The sequence below is a fragment of the Idiotropiscis lumnitzeri genome, chromosome 3 (genome assembly GCF_059441095.1).
Source record: "Idiotropiscis lumnitzeri isolate Australia: NSW breed Sydney's pygmy pipehorse chromosome 3, RoL_Ilum_1.0, whole genome shotgun sequence".
NCBI lineage: Eukaryota > Metazoa > Chordata > Actinopteri > Syngnathiformes > Syngnathidae > Idiotropiscis > Idiotropiscis lumnitzeri.
The window spans coordinates 16,165,172-16,182,543 of NC_142393.1; the positions used below are offsets into that span (position 1 = coordinate 16,165,172).

The 17,372-nt window shown below is 39.2% G+C and overlaps 1 protein-coding gene across 1 annotated transcript in view; it reads right to left on the minus strand.

The window, feature by feature from the left end:
• cfap74 (cilia and flagella associated protein 74) overlaps positions 1 to 17,372 on the minus strand; it is a 43,533-nt gene that overhangs the window by 9,916 nt on the left and 16,245 nt on the right. The window contains exons 19-32 of the mRNA XM_088292170.1: positions 16,457 to 16,563; positions 15,493 to 15,615; positions 15,297 to 15,418; positions 12,018 to 12,146; positions 5,940 to 6,027; positions 4,647 to 4,820; positions 4,283 to 4,416; positions 3,962 to 4,211; positions 3,170 to 3,295; positions 2,952 to 3,073; positions 1,952 to 2,086; positions 1,331 to 1,443; positions 1,174 to 1,229; positions 672 to 791 (exon numbers count right to left, since the gene is read on the minus strand). Coding sequence (XP_088148296.1) covers positions 672 to 791; positions 1,174 to 1,229; positions 1,331 to 1,443; positions 1,952 to 2,086; positions 2,952 to 3,073; positions 3,170 to 3,295; positions 3,962 to 4,211; positions 4,283 to 4,416; positions 4,647 to 4,820; positions 5,940 to 6,027; positions 12,018 to 12,146; positions 15,297 to 15,418; positions 15,493 to 15,615; positions 16,457 to 16,563 — 1,799 coding nt within the window. The remainder of the gene's footprint in view (positions 1 to 671; positions 792 to 1,173; positions 1,230 to 1,330; positions 1,444 to 1,951; positions 2,087 to 2,951; positions 3,074 to 3,169; positions 3,296 to 3,961; positions 4,212 to 4,282; positions 4,417 to 4,646; positions 4,821 to 5,939; positions 6,028 to 12,017; positions 12,147 to 15,296; positions 15,419 to 15,492; positions 15,616 to 16,456; positions 16,564 to 17,372) is intronic.

Consider the following 17,372-nt stretch of genomic DNA (forward strand, 5'->3'; position numbering starts at 1 on the left):
AAAATCCCAATGGCCCTGACTCCGTTCCAACCCAGAATTAAGTCACTGGCAGGGCAGTCACAAACTCATTTTTCTCATTAAGAGAAGTTAAAAAAATATTCAAAAGAAAAAGTGGTGTCAAAGCTCATTTTGAATTAGTTTTTCATGAGGACAGCCATTTTTATTGATTGTGTACTGAACATGTTGACCTGGTTTACTTGGAAAATTAGGCTTTCCGTTTTTTTAGGCTGATAACTCTTTGATTTAAGAAAAAAAAAGGTTAACTCAATGCTTAGCACTTGATATATTTCTGCAGGAGATATTTTACAGTTTTTTTCTGGAAGTGGCACCCTTAAATTCCTGGAGCCACATTTTCTTGAATGTGAAATAAACGCCTTATATTTGTTTGACTGGCAAAGGTGTTTAATGGGAACATTGCTAAATATTTAGTACATAAGTGCGCTCTGTTGAAATGACTAAATATTGAAACTATATAAAAATGTGAACATAGGCTAGACATTTCGGGAAGTTGGACTTTGGTTCGGACCTTTTAATTGGAAGAAATTTTCGTCGTGGACCTCTGTGACTTTTAATTGAATACCTCTGCCTTAGAGTAACAATTGTGCTAGATTCATACGCCAATAAGTGTTCAGATGAGCCAGCGCTGAGCAGGTGTAATTTAAATATGGCACCTTTTTTTCCAACGTTGGACAGAAGGCCAACACCAGGGTGTGTTGCTCTCCGGGTCCTATGCCTCGAAGAGAGTTAAGAAGTAAAAAGGGTCCATATATGTCCAGCAATGATGACCTCAACTTGAAAAAAAAAAAGCACAAATTAGTGATGGATTTGAGGACCAACAGCAGGAGGCATTTAAGATATTACTGAAAATATACATTTAGCCAAATAAATATTACTCTTAAAAACAACACTGTACTATACAGTACACATAAAGTATTCTCTGATAAATATATTTCTGATTAGGATTTAATCTAATCTCGTTGCACACTTGAGTACAATGACAATAAAGGGATTTCTGATTCTGATATCATTTTCAATCAAGATCTATGTTGTCTGGTGTTTAATATATGTGTACTACTACTACTACTGCTAATATTACTACTAATAAGATATAAAAAATCCTAGCATTCAGTTAATTCATAAATTCATACTCAATATTTGCAGGTGAAATAATACCTCTAAAGATTCTGCTGAAATGTTCTTGACCGAAAACCTTTTCGTCACTCGCTCTCCTAAAAATCAGAGAAGCCCAAAAGCATGGAGAAAGTCCACAGCACAACAGTACACAGTATGTTTGGAGTGACAGATAGGATTGGCGTGTAACTGTACTCACCAACTGCCACTTGCTGGAAATCCAAGGCATAATTTCTAATAATATTGGATACCACCACTAGAGGGGGCTGTACAGCGGGACATTGCAGCTTCAAATAGACTGTGTTCAGAGGACTGTGGACATAACAGATGGGAGATATGAAATGATCGTGTGGCTTGCGGAGCCGCAGGAACCTAGGCACCCCAATTTGTGAACCTGCACTAGACAGTCCTAGATTTGAGGTCTTTTTGTCTATCAGAGTACATGAAATACATCCCACAATGAAGAAAACTATTAAAGATCATACTGTAGTTGTAATTATAAACAAAAATGATTAGCCTGATAATGACCAAAGATCTCTGACAAGAAATGATACATTTTAACATGGCTGAAAAGATGTATTTTTTTTTCTTTTCTCAGTTAACCACATTACCACTGGGTACTGACAGACAAAAACCCCCCCCAATTAATTCCAATAAAAACACCATGTGGTGAACCTATTGTGTGCCTTTTTAGGTGTCATCAAATGGTGAGTAGTTTTACTTTATTTTGATTTTACTACACAGACTTTAGTTAAGAATGTTTCAATGTATGTAGATGTAAAACACCTGACAACAAAATAAGACTTAATTATCCTTTTACCTCCATGTTGGTTGGGCTTGCCTGTCTTCCTCAGGAGGATCACCGTCTGACACGAAACAAGGGATGGTGTACTCACTGTAGCGTGAGGTGAAGGAGTGCAGCAGAGAAGCCCTTGCCTCCTCAAACCTCTGACCTCTAAAAATAAAATCCAACACAATTGATTTGAAATAAAACAATCAAGGTGAGCGGGACTAATGAGGAGCTAGCGTTTATGAATTAATGCCAATTTAGAATCTCACACTGTCAGTCTCAAAAGTATTTTGAAAAAGAGACCAAGTTGTAGATTTAAGTATAATTTCAAATAACGGAATTTTTTTGAGTGCCTCTTAGGACGGGGTTTTGCAAAGCATTTACTGCCTCCATTTTTGTCTTCGGTAAGTAAACGTGAGTTACAAGGCACACACCACTTGCTAAATTTAACCAGACATACTAAAAAAAAAAAAAATCTGTGTTTTCGAAGCACATTACGTGGACAGAAAACAAGAACAACAAAAATATAATTGAAGAACTAAAGGAATGCATGCTCCAAATCATACCACATCAGTCAAACTTGAGGGAGGTAGTGTGTTGGCGTGGGCCTGAGAATGGATATGATTGATCGTGATAATAGAACAAACTTGCTATTGGTTATTGATAACGCGATTGTGGATGGAAGTTAACAAAATGAATTCTGAGATGGAAAAAATTTTCAACCGAAACTGCAAGACAGGAAATAAAAACAGAAAAAAATAAATAAAAAGCTAATATGGCATCAAGGATAAAAAAAGAACACAAAGGTGCCATGTGTGCATTTTAATCTCAGAATTGTTAGTGTCGATGAGTGATCATTGTAACATGAACAGAATGCGTGAGAATGCTATTGACAGATTTTAGTACTGTGTTGGTAATAAATTAAACCGTTGAGAATAATTCAGTGTTGTTGGATCTTTGATTTATATTTGAAATGTTAATGGTGTTTAGTGTACTTAATTCAACATGCAGTATTACAACGCAATCTTACCCAGCATCTATGTTGTCAGGAGGTGGTGTCTCTACAGGGGTTGCAGTTTTGGAGGAAAAATCAGACATTTTGCTGCTCTTGGACAATTTCTTCCCTTTGCTGGGCTCCGCCTCACGTTTCGCCTTTCGAAACAAAAGTCATAAAAATACCACTATTGACATGAAAGTGAACAAAATATCATCATGGCCTGAGTTGCAGACAAGAAATTGAAGTTGCACCTCCTCTTCAAGAAGTTTTTTACTGTCTTCCTCATTGGTCTGCTTGGCTTTGAGGAGGCGCAGGGCCTCCTCCTTGATGTCTCGATCTTCCAGTTTGGGATTAAATGTGACCAGGACCAAACACCTCTGAAGTGAAGCAGCAGGGATAAAGGCAAACACTCGTTAATATCATTGAATTATTACAACGAATAATAATTTTTTAAAAAAAGTCACCCCTTAGTAAAAAGGAAATGGTAATAGTGGTGAGTCAGTAGTTTTAGGCTACATTCAAAAAGGATCTCTTTGAAATAGGAAATCTGTAAAATCTAAATGAATCAATAATTACTCAAGTGTCCCACTTTGGAATGTGGGTACGAACACAAGGAGAACATTCAAGTCATGAGTTGAGAATCAAAACCCGAAAGTCAGAACTGTGAGGCATGCTACCACTCTACCAATAAGTTGCCCATATTTTCAAAAAGACGTTCACTTCTGTCAGATTTCCAGGAGAGGGAGTCCTAAGACTTTAGTAGAGACATGGCCACAGCAGATTAGTGTTTTGCTGTACTTATTTGATCCTGAGCTGGAAGATCACTTAGCTGTTTTGATTATTAATAATTGATTTTTGGGGATTAGTAATCATTTAACTGTTGTAAAAAAAAAAAGAAAATTAAAAAAAGACACAAACCGTAGGTATAATAATAATAATATAATAATAACAGATTTGAAAGTAAAAACATATTCAGGTAGCCTTGACTAGACACACACGCACACAAAAAAAATAAAGTTGGATGATACTGGTACTCCTCATACCTTCCCAGGCAGCAGGCGTCCTGCAGCAGGAGTGATACTGATGCTGGAGTCTTGAGGTGGGGTGAAGGAAAACAGTCTGGCCCCAGCAGAGGGTCGTTGTTTGGACTGATTTCGCACGGTTTGGTTATAGGTGAGATAAAGGAGAGCAGTGGAGTGGTCGCCAACTGCCGTGGGCCCAAACTGCACCAGGGAATCGGAGAGCGCCAACGTAGGGCAGACACCCATGGCGCGGCAAGCCAAGGGAAAAACTCTGAAGACAAATTTGAAAGAAGATTATTTAATCGGCCTTTCAGAGATGACAATAGAGGACAAGAAGTTCACCTGTTAATTCCAGATTTGCAGCTCAGATGGAAACGGTACTCTTTGGCTTTGTTAGCGCTGAAAATGACATCAATCTCCAGTGTTTCTTGCGGGAGAAGAGTGCCGAAGCCATCATTGGGTTGGACGTCGACAAACTGCGGTGTGAGCGAAACACAGGTGGACACGAGCAAATTAAAATGATGTGTTTGATAAGCATTCCTCAACTTTCCCAGAATTTTTTGCCAGCTGTCCAGCATTTTTGGAGCATATTGCAGCCATAAAATCCCAAGTTAATGAGTATTTACTAAAACATTAAATATATCGTCTTTGTCGAGCATTGAGTTATATACCGGTTTGAACAATGTTGGGGCATCACTCCACTCACCTCTGGAAGGCCAACAAAACCAAACTCTTGAGGTAGCAGTGACATGTTGGTCAGGCGAACGCTACTTTTGACTGACTGGTAAATAGAACAATAGCCAAAGTCCACCTCGCTCTGGCCGAATTTCAAGTCGGACGAAGTCACAATTGCTTGGACTGTGTAAATGACAGGCTGCACCTGAAAACATGAAAATGAAGTGTTTGAAACTTTAGCTATAATCAGCAACATACAGAATAGAATATCTTTGCATTGTATTTTAGTTTATTCTGACACACCTTATTTCTATAGTATATTTTATATATAGTAATTGTCTAAAAAAAAAAAAAATACATAATTTATCATATAATATTTGAATAAATATGATAGTACTACCGCCTCTGTCACTCACTGAAGGCTAGCTATCCGCTATTTATATTATTTTTCTGGAAACTACTCAGTTGTACAAACGTTCCTCCCCCACTGCAGCGTTAACAAATTTCTCCCTAAGATCATTTGAAGTAATCTCCTTCATTTTGCTGTTGCTCTATGCTGCTAACAGGAGCAGATTCTATTGAAACTCAAACATTTTAACAAGTATTGTGTGCTCTAGGAGGCAGCCACTTGAGGTGTGGCATTTATTCATTCAAGTGGATGTCGTCTATTGAAGTGGAGCCATAAGAGTAATCCGAATTATCACGTCATGTTGTCATTATCGTGTCTCTAAGGCCTTGGCATATAAATCATATCACATCAATCCCAATTTCCATATTATTCTGCAAATATCAGAATTCAGATTCTTGACCTTCCAACAATGTACGTGTGTTTGCTTGTGTGGGGGCGCACGCTCTAATGCCAGGAGCTCAGGCTTATAGGCAACACATTTGGTGCTCCACAGGAACTTCCTGGCCCTGTCTTTGGCTCCTTGGCAGGGTTTTGGTTCCCTTCCTTGTCCGTGCAGGGACAGGCAGTAGGGGATGGAGTTTGAGGAAGGGGAAGGCGACAATTTTGCAAGAAGAAAAACTCGACTGTCATCAGTGCTCTCGCAATGTTTAAACAGATTCTGTGCAATTTAGAATCGAGGCTTCAATGGAGAGACATTTGCCTTTAGATTATGCGGCACAACTTTTACGCTTGGCTTGTTAACACCCATGGTGCAACTGGGCCTTGGGGGTAAGAGATCATTTTAGCTAACGAGCTGAATAGGTTACGACCTCCAGTGGCTTAACGTCTGTTCGTGGTAAGGATAACACAGATCTTTTTAGAATCACTGAAATTTAAAATGGACAGTGCATAATACAGTACAAGTATAATACAAACCTGCCCGGCAACTTGTACTGTCATTGGAACCTCTAGGACACCAGTAGCACTGTCAAAATACTTGTTCGCATCTTGGGGTAAGGTGTTCCTGGGAGACAATTGTCAATATACTGTTCAAATGAAAAATACACTCATCATAGACTCAGCATAAAGTGTGTTCTGTGACGGCAAGGAGTAAACCGGCAGAATATTTGGAAATTTCGGAATTAAGCCAATGGACATCTTTCTTAGTATGAAAATGTTAATGTTTTACACTCGGATGAGTGATATTTGAAAAAAGGCTGCAACTCCCCAGCACTTCTTTGTACAGTACACTATTTTATAGAGTAGTGCTGTCAAGTGAGACATTTTTTTTTAACAAATTATTCGCAAAAAATTGCGTAATTAATTGCGATTAATCCCATTTTTCAACTACTATTTTTTTGTGAAGATTTTAACAGGTATTTACTTGAATTATATCTCAGAATTATTGTAAAATAACCAAATATGAAGAGTATTTCATATCAAAGACTATTTTAATAGTTTTCTTTGATCCGTGAATATGATCTAAACAGAGTCGGGCATTTTTCTTAGAAGCAATTCTCCAAACTACATTTAGCGCTCCCTTCCTTTTACATTAGTATGATAGTTAAAAAACGGATTTTACCTTTGCCTTTTAGAATCAATAAATATTTCAAGATGGAGACGTGATGTAATTTTCAGTCGACAAAGTGACAAAATTTGTTTAAAAAATGTTCATTGTACATGAACAATAATGGAGTTCTCAAATTCATTCCAGACAAAATATTAACGTTTTACTGCAGAAAAATTGCTAAATTAGTCAAGTAACCCCTTTAATAATCATATGTTGACCTACATTTGGATTTTTATTAGCATTTTTAATGAAAGGGAAAGGTTGCGTCTGCATTCTTAATTTTTTTTCTGTCTGTGGCCAATGATGGAAAACGTTTGGGCACTGGTGTGGGTGTGTTAGACCTTAGTTCCATTGTACAATGTTACCATAACAATGTGTTTTGCTTATGCTAATAAAGAAAGAGCCAAACAAACACAGCCAACAATTTAGATCATGTCTAGGATACAAAAAGTCAAAAGCCACAAGCTACTACTGAGCGTTTCAAAGTAAAATAAGGATTCATACCCAGAAGACCCATTATTTTATTTTAACCCACAACTGTGGGATCGGCTCGCCAGGGAAAGCAGGAGAGAGACGCAGAGCACGCCTCCACACTGCTGTAGGTTGTAGCCATGGTGATGGGAGACATAAGTATGATTCAAAGAGGCCCACTAGTTATGCACATGTAAAACTGCAGCCCCTCAAACCAAGAGTTACCCGCTTGATGAATATCAGCGTAGTCTCCACATGGATGTTGAAGGGAACTGTACATCCTCAGCTTGTGGTCAAATGTCAAATGCAGTTCCAAATATAGATATCTCTACCACCTCTCACATTTTCGCTTATGAAGCCAGCCGCTCTATCTACAACTTGCCTTCTCTTGTTTTTCACCCGTTCTCTTAATGTTGGCTAAAGGCTTACGAGTTAATGCTGCAGATTGTGGTTTTAAGGCTCCCCAGATGTCAGTGGCTTTCTTCCCCAAATGCTTGTCATCAAGAAATCTGTCATATTCAGTGTTAGAGGACAAGTGTGTTTTTCATATCCTAGAGGCATTAATACTCCACACTGTAAAATGGGGGGTTCTGATATAGGAATCTATGGCTGGGACAAAGAAAAAAAAACAACTTCCGAAAATGTCCAAATGAAATCTCGACATTAACAAAGGGGAGTGATGAAAATGAGTAGCTGTAGCCTGACCAATGAGTGCAGAGGGTGTATTTAAGGAAGCACTCTGGTGCTGCTTGCTAATAGAATCGCTGCTGGAGAGACACTCTTGAATTAGCTTGGCAGGCCAAAGTGGAAAAGCCTGGCGGGATGTCGCCAGGCCCATATGCTCGGGAGAATTTTATGGATGGATGAAGTTTCAGATTTGTCAGCGTCCTGCACAGATTGGTGGGTGCTGATTCCATGCGGGCAGATTAACCACGGCGTCATACGTAAATACTGTACTTCTCGACTACAGTCTGGTATAATTACGCTGAGATCAGTGGAGGACCTTAAACAGTGACGTTTTAACACGGGTTCACTATAGACATGATTCACTTGAGTTTTTTTTTTTCTAAAAACAATGATTGAAAAAAGCTACCACCTTAAATGTATGTTGAAGTAAGAGTTGTACAGCGTACTCTCCAAAGCATCAAAATGTTAGCTCTATAAATCCATCCATCCATCTTCCGTACCGCTTCTCCTCACTAGGGTCGCGGGGGGTGTTGGAGGCCTATCCCAGCTGTCTTCGGGCAGTAGGCGGGGGACACTCTGAACTGGTTGCCAACCAATCATAGAGCACAGAGACAAACAACCATCTGTGCTCACACTCATACCTAGGAGAAATTTAGAGTGTCCAATCAACCTGCCATGCATGTTTTTGGAATGTTGGAGGAAAGCCACACAGGAACGGGGAGAACATGCAAATCACGCAGGAAGGCCGGAGCCGGAATTGATCCCATGACCTCTGCTCTCTATACAAACCTTTTAATATTCCTAACTGTCATACAAGTAAAAAGACAAGTTAATTAAATGAAGTTAAAGCACTCAAGACAACTGGCGGTTATGGAGAGAGGTCGAAGTCTTGAGCAATTCTCCTTTAAGCTATTTGCTGTTCATCTCCTTCGCATGTAACTCATCTTCCATAAATGGTCATGCTCATATTGTATTGAGTTGCCAGACATTGGAGTTGAGTTTACAGGTGCTATCATTACGTTTCCTTTCCTTTCCTTGCCTTATTTGGTAGCATCACAAAAAATATGGCTAAGAAGATAAAAAACATACTTTTGACATCTGCTGAGTTGAAGTCTCAAAACAACTGCGGAAGTTTTGTGTAATGGCACACATGATGGTTTGAACTTGTTTTTGACTTTGGACATACCGTTTATGTAAATTTAGTGGAAATCCAAATTGTAGCACTTTTGGGGTGTCGGGCACTGGAGGCACACCACCCCTTGCCTATTGCCACCAACGTTTTCACACCCCTTTATTCACGATGGCGACTATCAGCATCATAAGTACTTGTAGCAACCCATCAAAGTATATATTTATTTTTTGAGCATGGTTGCCCTCTTAGTTGGAAGTGCCACCTGAGCACTGTCCACTGCCATGTAAATATAATATACCAAACAAATCTAATGTTTTTTTCAGCATGGACCCCTGCTTGGATTTGACTTCACTGTTAAAAAGTGATTATAAAAAGGATTACAACATGGATTAAGAGGTTTAGTGATATTTTACTCTGTATCGATGAATAAACACAAAAAATGCAATGACCTCACAAGATATCGCCAAATAACTAAGGGCAAGAAAGTTTGTTTACTTTTGTTCCTCTAACGCAATTAAAAATTCTATTAATGGTGTTTGCAGCAGCGGGCTTCGCAGTGGCAGCGTTGGCCGTTCCACATAATCTGTTGCAAGTCGGCAGGAAATCATCCTTGTAATCTCCCTTTTATCAGATGGAACTGCAGCTGTAGGACACTCTTCCGAGATTAAGCCTAAAACGGCTGATTCAAGGGATACTTTTCCAATGACTCTGCCATCAGGTTCGGCACAGTAGAGAACCCGCACAACTATGATGCGTCGTTACATCGCCAAAAATTGGTTAAGCACTATAGTTCTCGGCTCAAATTGTCATTTGTTCCAACAGTTAGAACAGGTCTTTTGGGAACTCATCACTTTTTCAATGAATGTTTTCATGGTGACTAAAACCACCAGAAATATTCTTCAGTCTGTGTACATTTGTATGGTTAGTATTCCAATAAGATGACCGGGGTCACTTGCAAATGAACCACTGACCTCGATATTATGGATAGGGGATTGTCGAGGATATGGAACAATACTACGGATTTACAGCATGGGGCGGGAGTGGGTAGTGGAGGCGCGGGCTGCATGGTGACAAATACAAGTGGAAGAAGAGAGGGATGCAGTGAAGGAACGCTGGTGGGCAGGCTGAAGTAAGATTGTGGACAGGAAGCGGAGCAAGAACCTGCAGGAAAGCTATGAGTCATTCTAGGCTCTCGATTTAACAGCACGATGAAAATGTGTGTGTGCGTGTGAGAGAATAAGACTGTGACTGAAAGCAATAATGCCAATATGGGTTTGGAAATCCAAACATGCCTATGGGTAGGAAACCTTGGCAGTTTATTTTGAAATGAAATATCACATATGCAAAGAAGCTGGCCAGAGATGACACATACTAGAATGTTGATATGCTAGACTTTTTTCCCGCCATAATTTGCAGTGTGTGATGTGACGTGGTGAGGATTAATGGTGAAAATGCGAGTTTGAGCGGCTTCTCTGACTCTGTACATTGCATGTAATTGACTGGTGACAAGTCAATGGTGAAGTCAACGTTTCAACTGAAGCCTGTGACTATGACCTAGGACGCGGAATAGCATGGTGTCTGCAGATTGTCATGAACATACAGACCATTATGATGGACTGACTAGGATGCAGTAAAGGCATCTGCTGATGTCCACGGTGATTGCTTGCAAATTATTTGGTAACACTTTATTTGAATGTGGGTTCATTAGATTGTTATAAGATAATAATCATCATAATCATGACATGACACTTGTCAAGAACATGAGATGGCATGAAGTGTCATTCAGTAAATTATGTCACTTTTGATGCTAAATTGACATTGTTTAAGATGTCTTTGTCATCTTTGCAACAAAAGTGACATAATTTATATGTCAAGTTTTCATGACAAAGACATTTGAAACAATGTCAACTTTGTATCAAAAGTGACATCATTTACCGAATGACACTTAATGACATCAGTCGTAAAGATTCATTCATGTTCATGACAGACTTATGACAGTCTAATGAAACCACATTCAAATAAGTATGACAAATAATGTCTGTATTTACGAATGCCAGATATTTATAACTCCTCATGAATTAAAGGGGAACGTCTACAAATGAATCATATATTGATTGTTTCATCAACACTTCCCCAGAAACGGATTGACTGATTTACTTATTTGAGATTTCGACTGAGTGTCTGAGTGCCTCCATATACTGTTAAAAATCTTCAGAGAAGTCCAATCTTCTATCCAAATACAATAGAAGTACAATACTATACAATCCAAACAATGGAAATATCTTCAGCAGCAATGTAGCCCAAAGAGTGTCTCCCTCCCTGAGCCTGCTCAAAAACAGTGGTCTCATCACAATGGCAGTTTTTGCAAATAACAAAGAACAAATCTGATGCCAAAGCGTAAAAGGAGGCTTTGAGTGAGCTGCGAGAGGGAGCTATTGTCGAAAATAATAAAAACAAATTAATAAGGAAAAAGGATAGAATTGTTAGCACAGGGGTGAAAGGCTAAGAAAATACAAGTGTGTGTGAGAGAGTGGGAGAAGCCAGCGCCAGCAGTTCAGAAGCAAAAAGAGGATAGAGGCAGTAGGGAGGGAGTGGAGGCCGAGGCTTGTGCTCGGCATCACGGATGCGGCAGCACGACTCACACTCTAATCCTCACATTAAAACCTCGGCTGATTCACTAAAGCAGATTAATGCCATTTTCCCCACTTTCCCTTTCCACCTCGCTGCTCTGGGAGAACCCTTAACTTTGTCGTTTGAATAAAGCATTTTATTGAATCTGAAACATCTAAGCTATCAATACATTAAGGATGTTAAGATATGAAGCCAAAGGAGGAGTGGAAGAAGAAAACAAGCGCCCACATGGTGCGTGCATCGCATATTTGGCCTCAAGGTCGCCTGCTCGATCTTCTGGCATTCACTACTGCACTAAAATCTTTTTTTGTGTGTGATTAGTAGTAATGATTGTGCTTTTAATGTATCGGCTTCTCTGAAATCACAGCCAATATATTGAGACTGCGGTCTGGAGCCTGTGCAAGTCCTCTCCTCTGATTTTTCACAGAAGGTTAATATTAACAGGCTTAGGGTAAAATACAAATTTGATTATGACTGCTCCAGTGATTCCATTAGGACTGTAAGTTCTGTGTGTGTCCTATACCTTGGCACAAACTTGAGGTGAGCAGTGAAGCTTGACTGAGCCTGGAGAAAGCCTGTCCTTGGGATGATCTCCATGTGTTTCCTCATCTCCGGCCACAGGTCAAAAGTAAGCTTCAAGGCTGTACTGGTGCTGACAGGGAAAACACATTGTTGGATGGATTATAAAAGGGGTGACAATTCATACAATATTGTAAATGTATTGTGTGTAATATTAAAGCAAAAATAATCGTCTGTATTTTACACAACCACAATATTTTTTTTAGGTAAAGCGCTATTTATGGAAATGCACATAGAGAGCTCATGATCCAAAGCATACCACATCACATGTCAAGTAGGTTGGGACTATTATTAAATGAACACGTGCCGCTGCTCGTGAAATGAATTCACTGGTTTTTATTGGAGTTATGTGATTATTTTTTTTCCATCCATCTATCCATTATCCGAACCAATCCGAACAAATAAAATATTCCTGTTCTAATGATTGACCTCATTGACCTCTCAGTGACCAATCGAAAAAGCAGCAAACGACACTACATTCAGACAGCATTAACACAGTGGTGTCAGGCACACAGACAGAGTAAATAGAAACACTGATGTCTTATAAAATGCATTGTAACACATGTAAGAGAAATTGCAAGGTTGAATATTACAGAAATGTCAATAATTCCTTACGGTACTGCGTTACAACCAAGAGCAATACTTACTGTAACTGCATTATCTTTACTCTTAACACCGGTTAAAATCCAGTTAGGAAGCTGATATAGCAGTATTTTTAGATTCTCGACTTTATTTTCTTGAAAGCTAGTTCACTAGACAAGTAACCTTTAAGGCAATATGACCTTTGGTTTGGCAAAACCCTATCCCCATCCGCCTGACAACACTAACAAAAATACATACAAGTTCATTTGCCCAATGCAATGTCAAATCTCTTCTTTCTTTATGCAGCAGGGAGCGGGGAAAACACTTTTTGGGTGTACATCTCAGTCTGAGGCAATTTCTGATGGAGACACACACACACACACACACCCCCCACACCCCCACACACACGTACACACATGTCCTTTCAGTTTCTTTTTCACTTTTTTTGTTGCGTGTCCCCAGCAGAAAATACCTCACAATGAGATGTGCACTCCAGGTCCATATCAATTAGGTCACCCAGTTTCCAGAAGCTCCAACAGATGGTTGTGCCTGAGGCTACAAGCCTCAGTAAGAGCTTGTGATATAAATGGCTTTCTACCATGGGAATTTTCAAAACCACCCAGACCCCTGTTCACACCTAAACAATTACAGGGGGGAAAAAAAAAGTTTTGACAACTTTCCATTGGATGAACTATGACCCACTAGAGCAAAGAGGTTCATGCCATGACAGATGTCCACATAAATGGCTCACATCTCGGAAGAGGACTCTTATTTCTATCCTTAGTGTGGCCAAATTCTAATCTTCACATTCAAGGATAAAAAACATGGTTTTGGAGGCCTCTGGGAAAAAAAAAACATAAATGCTGCGGAAGCATAACCAATTCATGATTCTATGTTACTTTAGTGATGATGCTACAATACATTCACATCAAGATTGAAAGTATAAGTATAAAAATGATTTTGTTTGGATTTTTCTAATGTACTAACGTTCTATTGTCACCAAACACAAATAAAAGTGACGATATGATGACTATTAATCTGAAATAATTCTTTGAAAAAAAAATTCTCTAGTAATGAATGCATGATCTTATTGTCCATGTCCAACTTGGAATGTGACAAGGCTTTGAAAAAATGTACTGCTGTGCTTCTACTTACTTGAAAATAAGCAAATGGATGCACTTGTTTTTTCTTAGTTTCCTAAAGCAGAATCATTTACAGCTACTTAGTGGCATCAAACTGTATTTTCTTGAGGGCGGAGGGGGGGGGGCGTATTTGTTTAAGTGGACGACCCACTGCAGTAACTAATTGCAACACAGCAATTGGAAAATATTAATGAACAATTCCGTGTGATATCCACTCATCATCTCAACAGACATGACGGTAAATGTTTAAATGACAGCTCTGTCCACCTCCCGAAAAACTGTCAAGCCATTTTCTTTGCCCAAACCGCTGGAATTTGAGTGACATATTTCATGGTTTGCTTTGAGATCTGCGGTCCACATTGAGGCTGTTGTCATTGTTGTGTTGTCACATGTCACACCAGATGGTAGTTATCATAAAAGACCCCCCCTCAACCATACTCCCCCACATGATGTGTCACAATTCCTGTATAGGGGCAGCGGACCACACGCCTCCTCATGTTACTATCCTTTCCTGCTGTGCTCCGACTACATAGCAAGTTGAAGAGAAAATATTTCTCATTGATTACGGGTTATAGAGCAGGACAATTTTTCACTTTGAGAGTCAAAATTATATATATATATATATATATAAAATAATTATTTTATGTTGGTTTGCAAGCTTGCTTTGTCCCTATTAAGGGATTTTGAAAAGTGTGTGTGTGCAAAAAAAATACTGTTTTGCAATACTATGGTATTCACACACTCACATTACGGAAGACATTCTCCATCATAATGCAATAACAGTTTTCAGTTTCTCATGTGATCCTGGATGCACTATTTATAATAAACATAGTAGAGGGTTGCCAGGCTCGACCACAACATAAGCAGAACAAAACAAATCAGATATTATATAATATATTTCATTTCATCAAAAGAACAAATCATTAGCTCAATGAACTACATTCTGGCAGGGGGTGTTTTTAGTGTCCCGTGTCTAGAAAAGCACCAACTATGGTAAATCTGAGGCATTATTACGATGATTATTATTATTATATTATTATTGTGTCAGTATAGATAACTAAAAGTGACACATCACTGTAATAATTAGCTTGCCATAGAGTTATGTACACGTGCTCCCTTCTCAAGCAATGTAAGAAAAATGTAAGACTAAATTAATATTGAAAAACATTTGGACTGTAAATCAACCTGACACCAAGACAAACTATTTATTTTATGAGTGAGCCATACAGTATCTCTGATGTATTTATGGCTTGGGCTAAAGTTATTGTGTCATCTGAACATTAGTGAGATAAAGGATGGAAATTGTTTGATTCTATTCTTGTATCGCAGTTTGCTTAAAGCTTTTCTTTTAATTATTTGATGGTTCATCATGAACGTATGACACTATGCTTGGAATAGAGAGAAGTACTGCTGATGTAGAGCTACTACTTAGGTATATATATATATATATATATATACTTTGATATAAAAGTCAGATTTGAGACGGTGTGTGGACCTACCTGCTTTGGAGTGTGACAACCTCTTGATAAAGGCGGTCAAACATGCAGATCTTCATGTCAATATTAGGCTCCACCACCCACACTGGGAGGCCCGCTCCCTCACCCTTCACCAGGATGGCTATCTGTTGGAGCCAGCGTCTTTTGAACAAAAATACAGCATCCTATAACAGATTACGATAAACATTCTTTGTCTTACTGGGAAGCTGGTCGGATCTGAAAACTTGATGTAGAGGTCCAGTTTGACTTCACCGGGAACAGTCGGAGAGAATATTATCTCGAGTTTGACACTTTCAAAGGGTCCAATATCCCCTTCTCTAACCTGAAATCAAAAATAATATTGCATGTAACCATGTTAATGTAACCAAGACTAATACAAAGCATGAGGAATGCAGGACCGTTTCACCATTTTACCTTTTGAAACAGAACCAATACTTCAACCACCACTACAGTAGCCACCAAAATCACTCAACCGAGCAACTTAAAATGACACACAACACAGCCAACAGCAAGAAAACATAAAGGTGATGAGGGAACAAAATGACAAATGAAATAGAGAAGTGAGCCATCCACGCAACAATCTATCAGGTCCTGTAGGACCACGAGAGCGTGATGTATTATCTAACATTATACAGCACAGCCTTCACACAGGCCATGTGCAAGTATCCGTCAAAATGACAATGACGGAGGGGCTGGAGTAACACACAGCTACAATAAATGCAAAGGGAGAGGTGATGCGCCATTAGCTCGCAAGAACAACGCGCAGGCTACAAGGGACATAAAACATAAGGGTAAAAACAAGACTATGTGTCAAGTAGTCGACAAGGACGATCCGTCAATGATGAACAGCCCACTCATCAATTAAATAAGGGGATAATCCTTTATTTAATGGCCCATCGCAATTAAATTCCAAAGGGAACATTATTCAATTCTAAAACCTAGGCAGTGTTTTTACACAGGATTTTCAAGTCAAAATTGAACGACTTTCTCATTTAGGGTCAGCCATAGTATCATTTTTCATTTGTGTTGACTCCCGTATTCGTGTCGACTTTTGAAGAGTCAATGTAATTTGACAAAGACATGAAGAAACTATGTGTATGGTAAATTGGAATATATTGATTGAAAAACAGACGCTGCCACGGACATACATTAACAATACTTACATTCCCTATACGTATGTCACATGTGTCAGACAGGCTTTCTGGGATCTGGGAACGCATGCTGGAAGACATCGAAGCTGCTCTTGGATCTGGAGTTGAAACCCGTGCTTCTGCCAACACAGACAGTAAGGTTACTTATTTTTTTTGTTTTTGGAGTACTAAACCTTCTCGAGGAAACACGTAAATCAATGCTAGACAGCAGCTTTCTTTATAATAGCAGAATTGTGTCTCTGTTTTTTTGGGGGTGTTTTTTTAACATCAAAACAAGGACCTAAAAATTCCATGATAAGCCGTTAATTAACAGAAAACAGAGACATCATTCTGCTCTGTACAACTTAGACACATGAGTTGCGGGGTCCAACTTTGTGCTTGGGTGGGGCTTTTCATTGGATACTACTCAGACACGTGCAGTTAGAAACACGCCTTTTTGCTGTTGCCGTGAACACTCTTCTGATTCCCTTTAAATTAAGCACAGGAGCGATGCATTGGATGCAGTGGAACTTGACTTGCTGGAGTCCATGCAGAGATATTTTATAAAGAACCGCAAGGGGATGAAACCCAAAACCTCTGGATTGAGAGACGCCTACTCTACCACTGATCCACGCCTCCCCCCATGTGTTCAAGTAATTGATTTCTATCATGATTCGGTGGGTTATCTGCACACTCTTCTTTCATTTATAAATAAAATATGATGATCTCCACCACACGTGCCTGGAGAGCAGGCACCTCGATCAAATTCAACAAAATTGTATTGCACCACCTAAGCCACAACTTGGACCTCTTTCCATTGGGCGTAAAATTAAGTCTACTTTCCGCCATCAAATTGTCAGGTGGCGTGTAAAAGAAAACGAGATCGGTTCTCTAGAACCGAGTCTGTTCTACCAAATTTCCAAACACAACTCGGCTTGTACCGGCATGA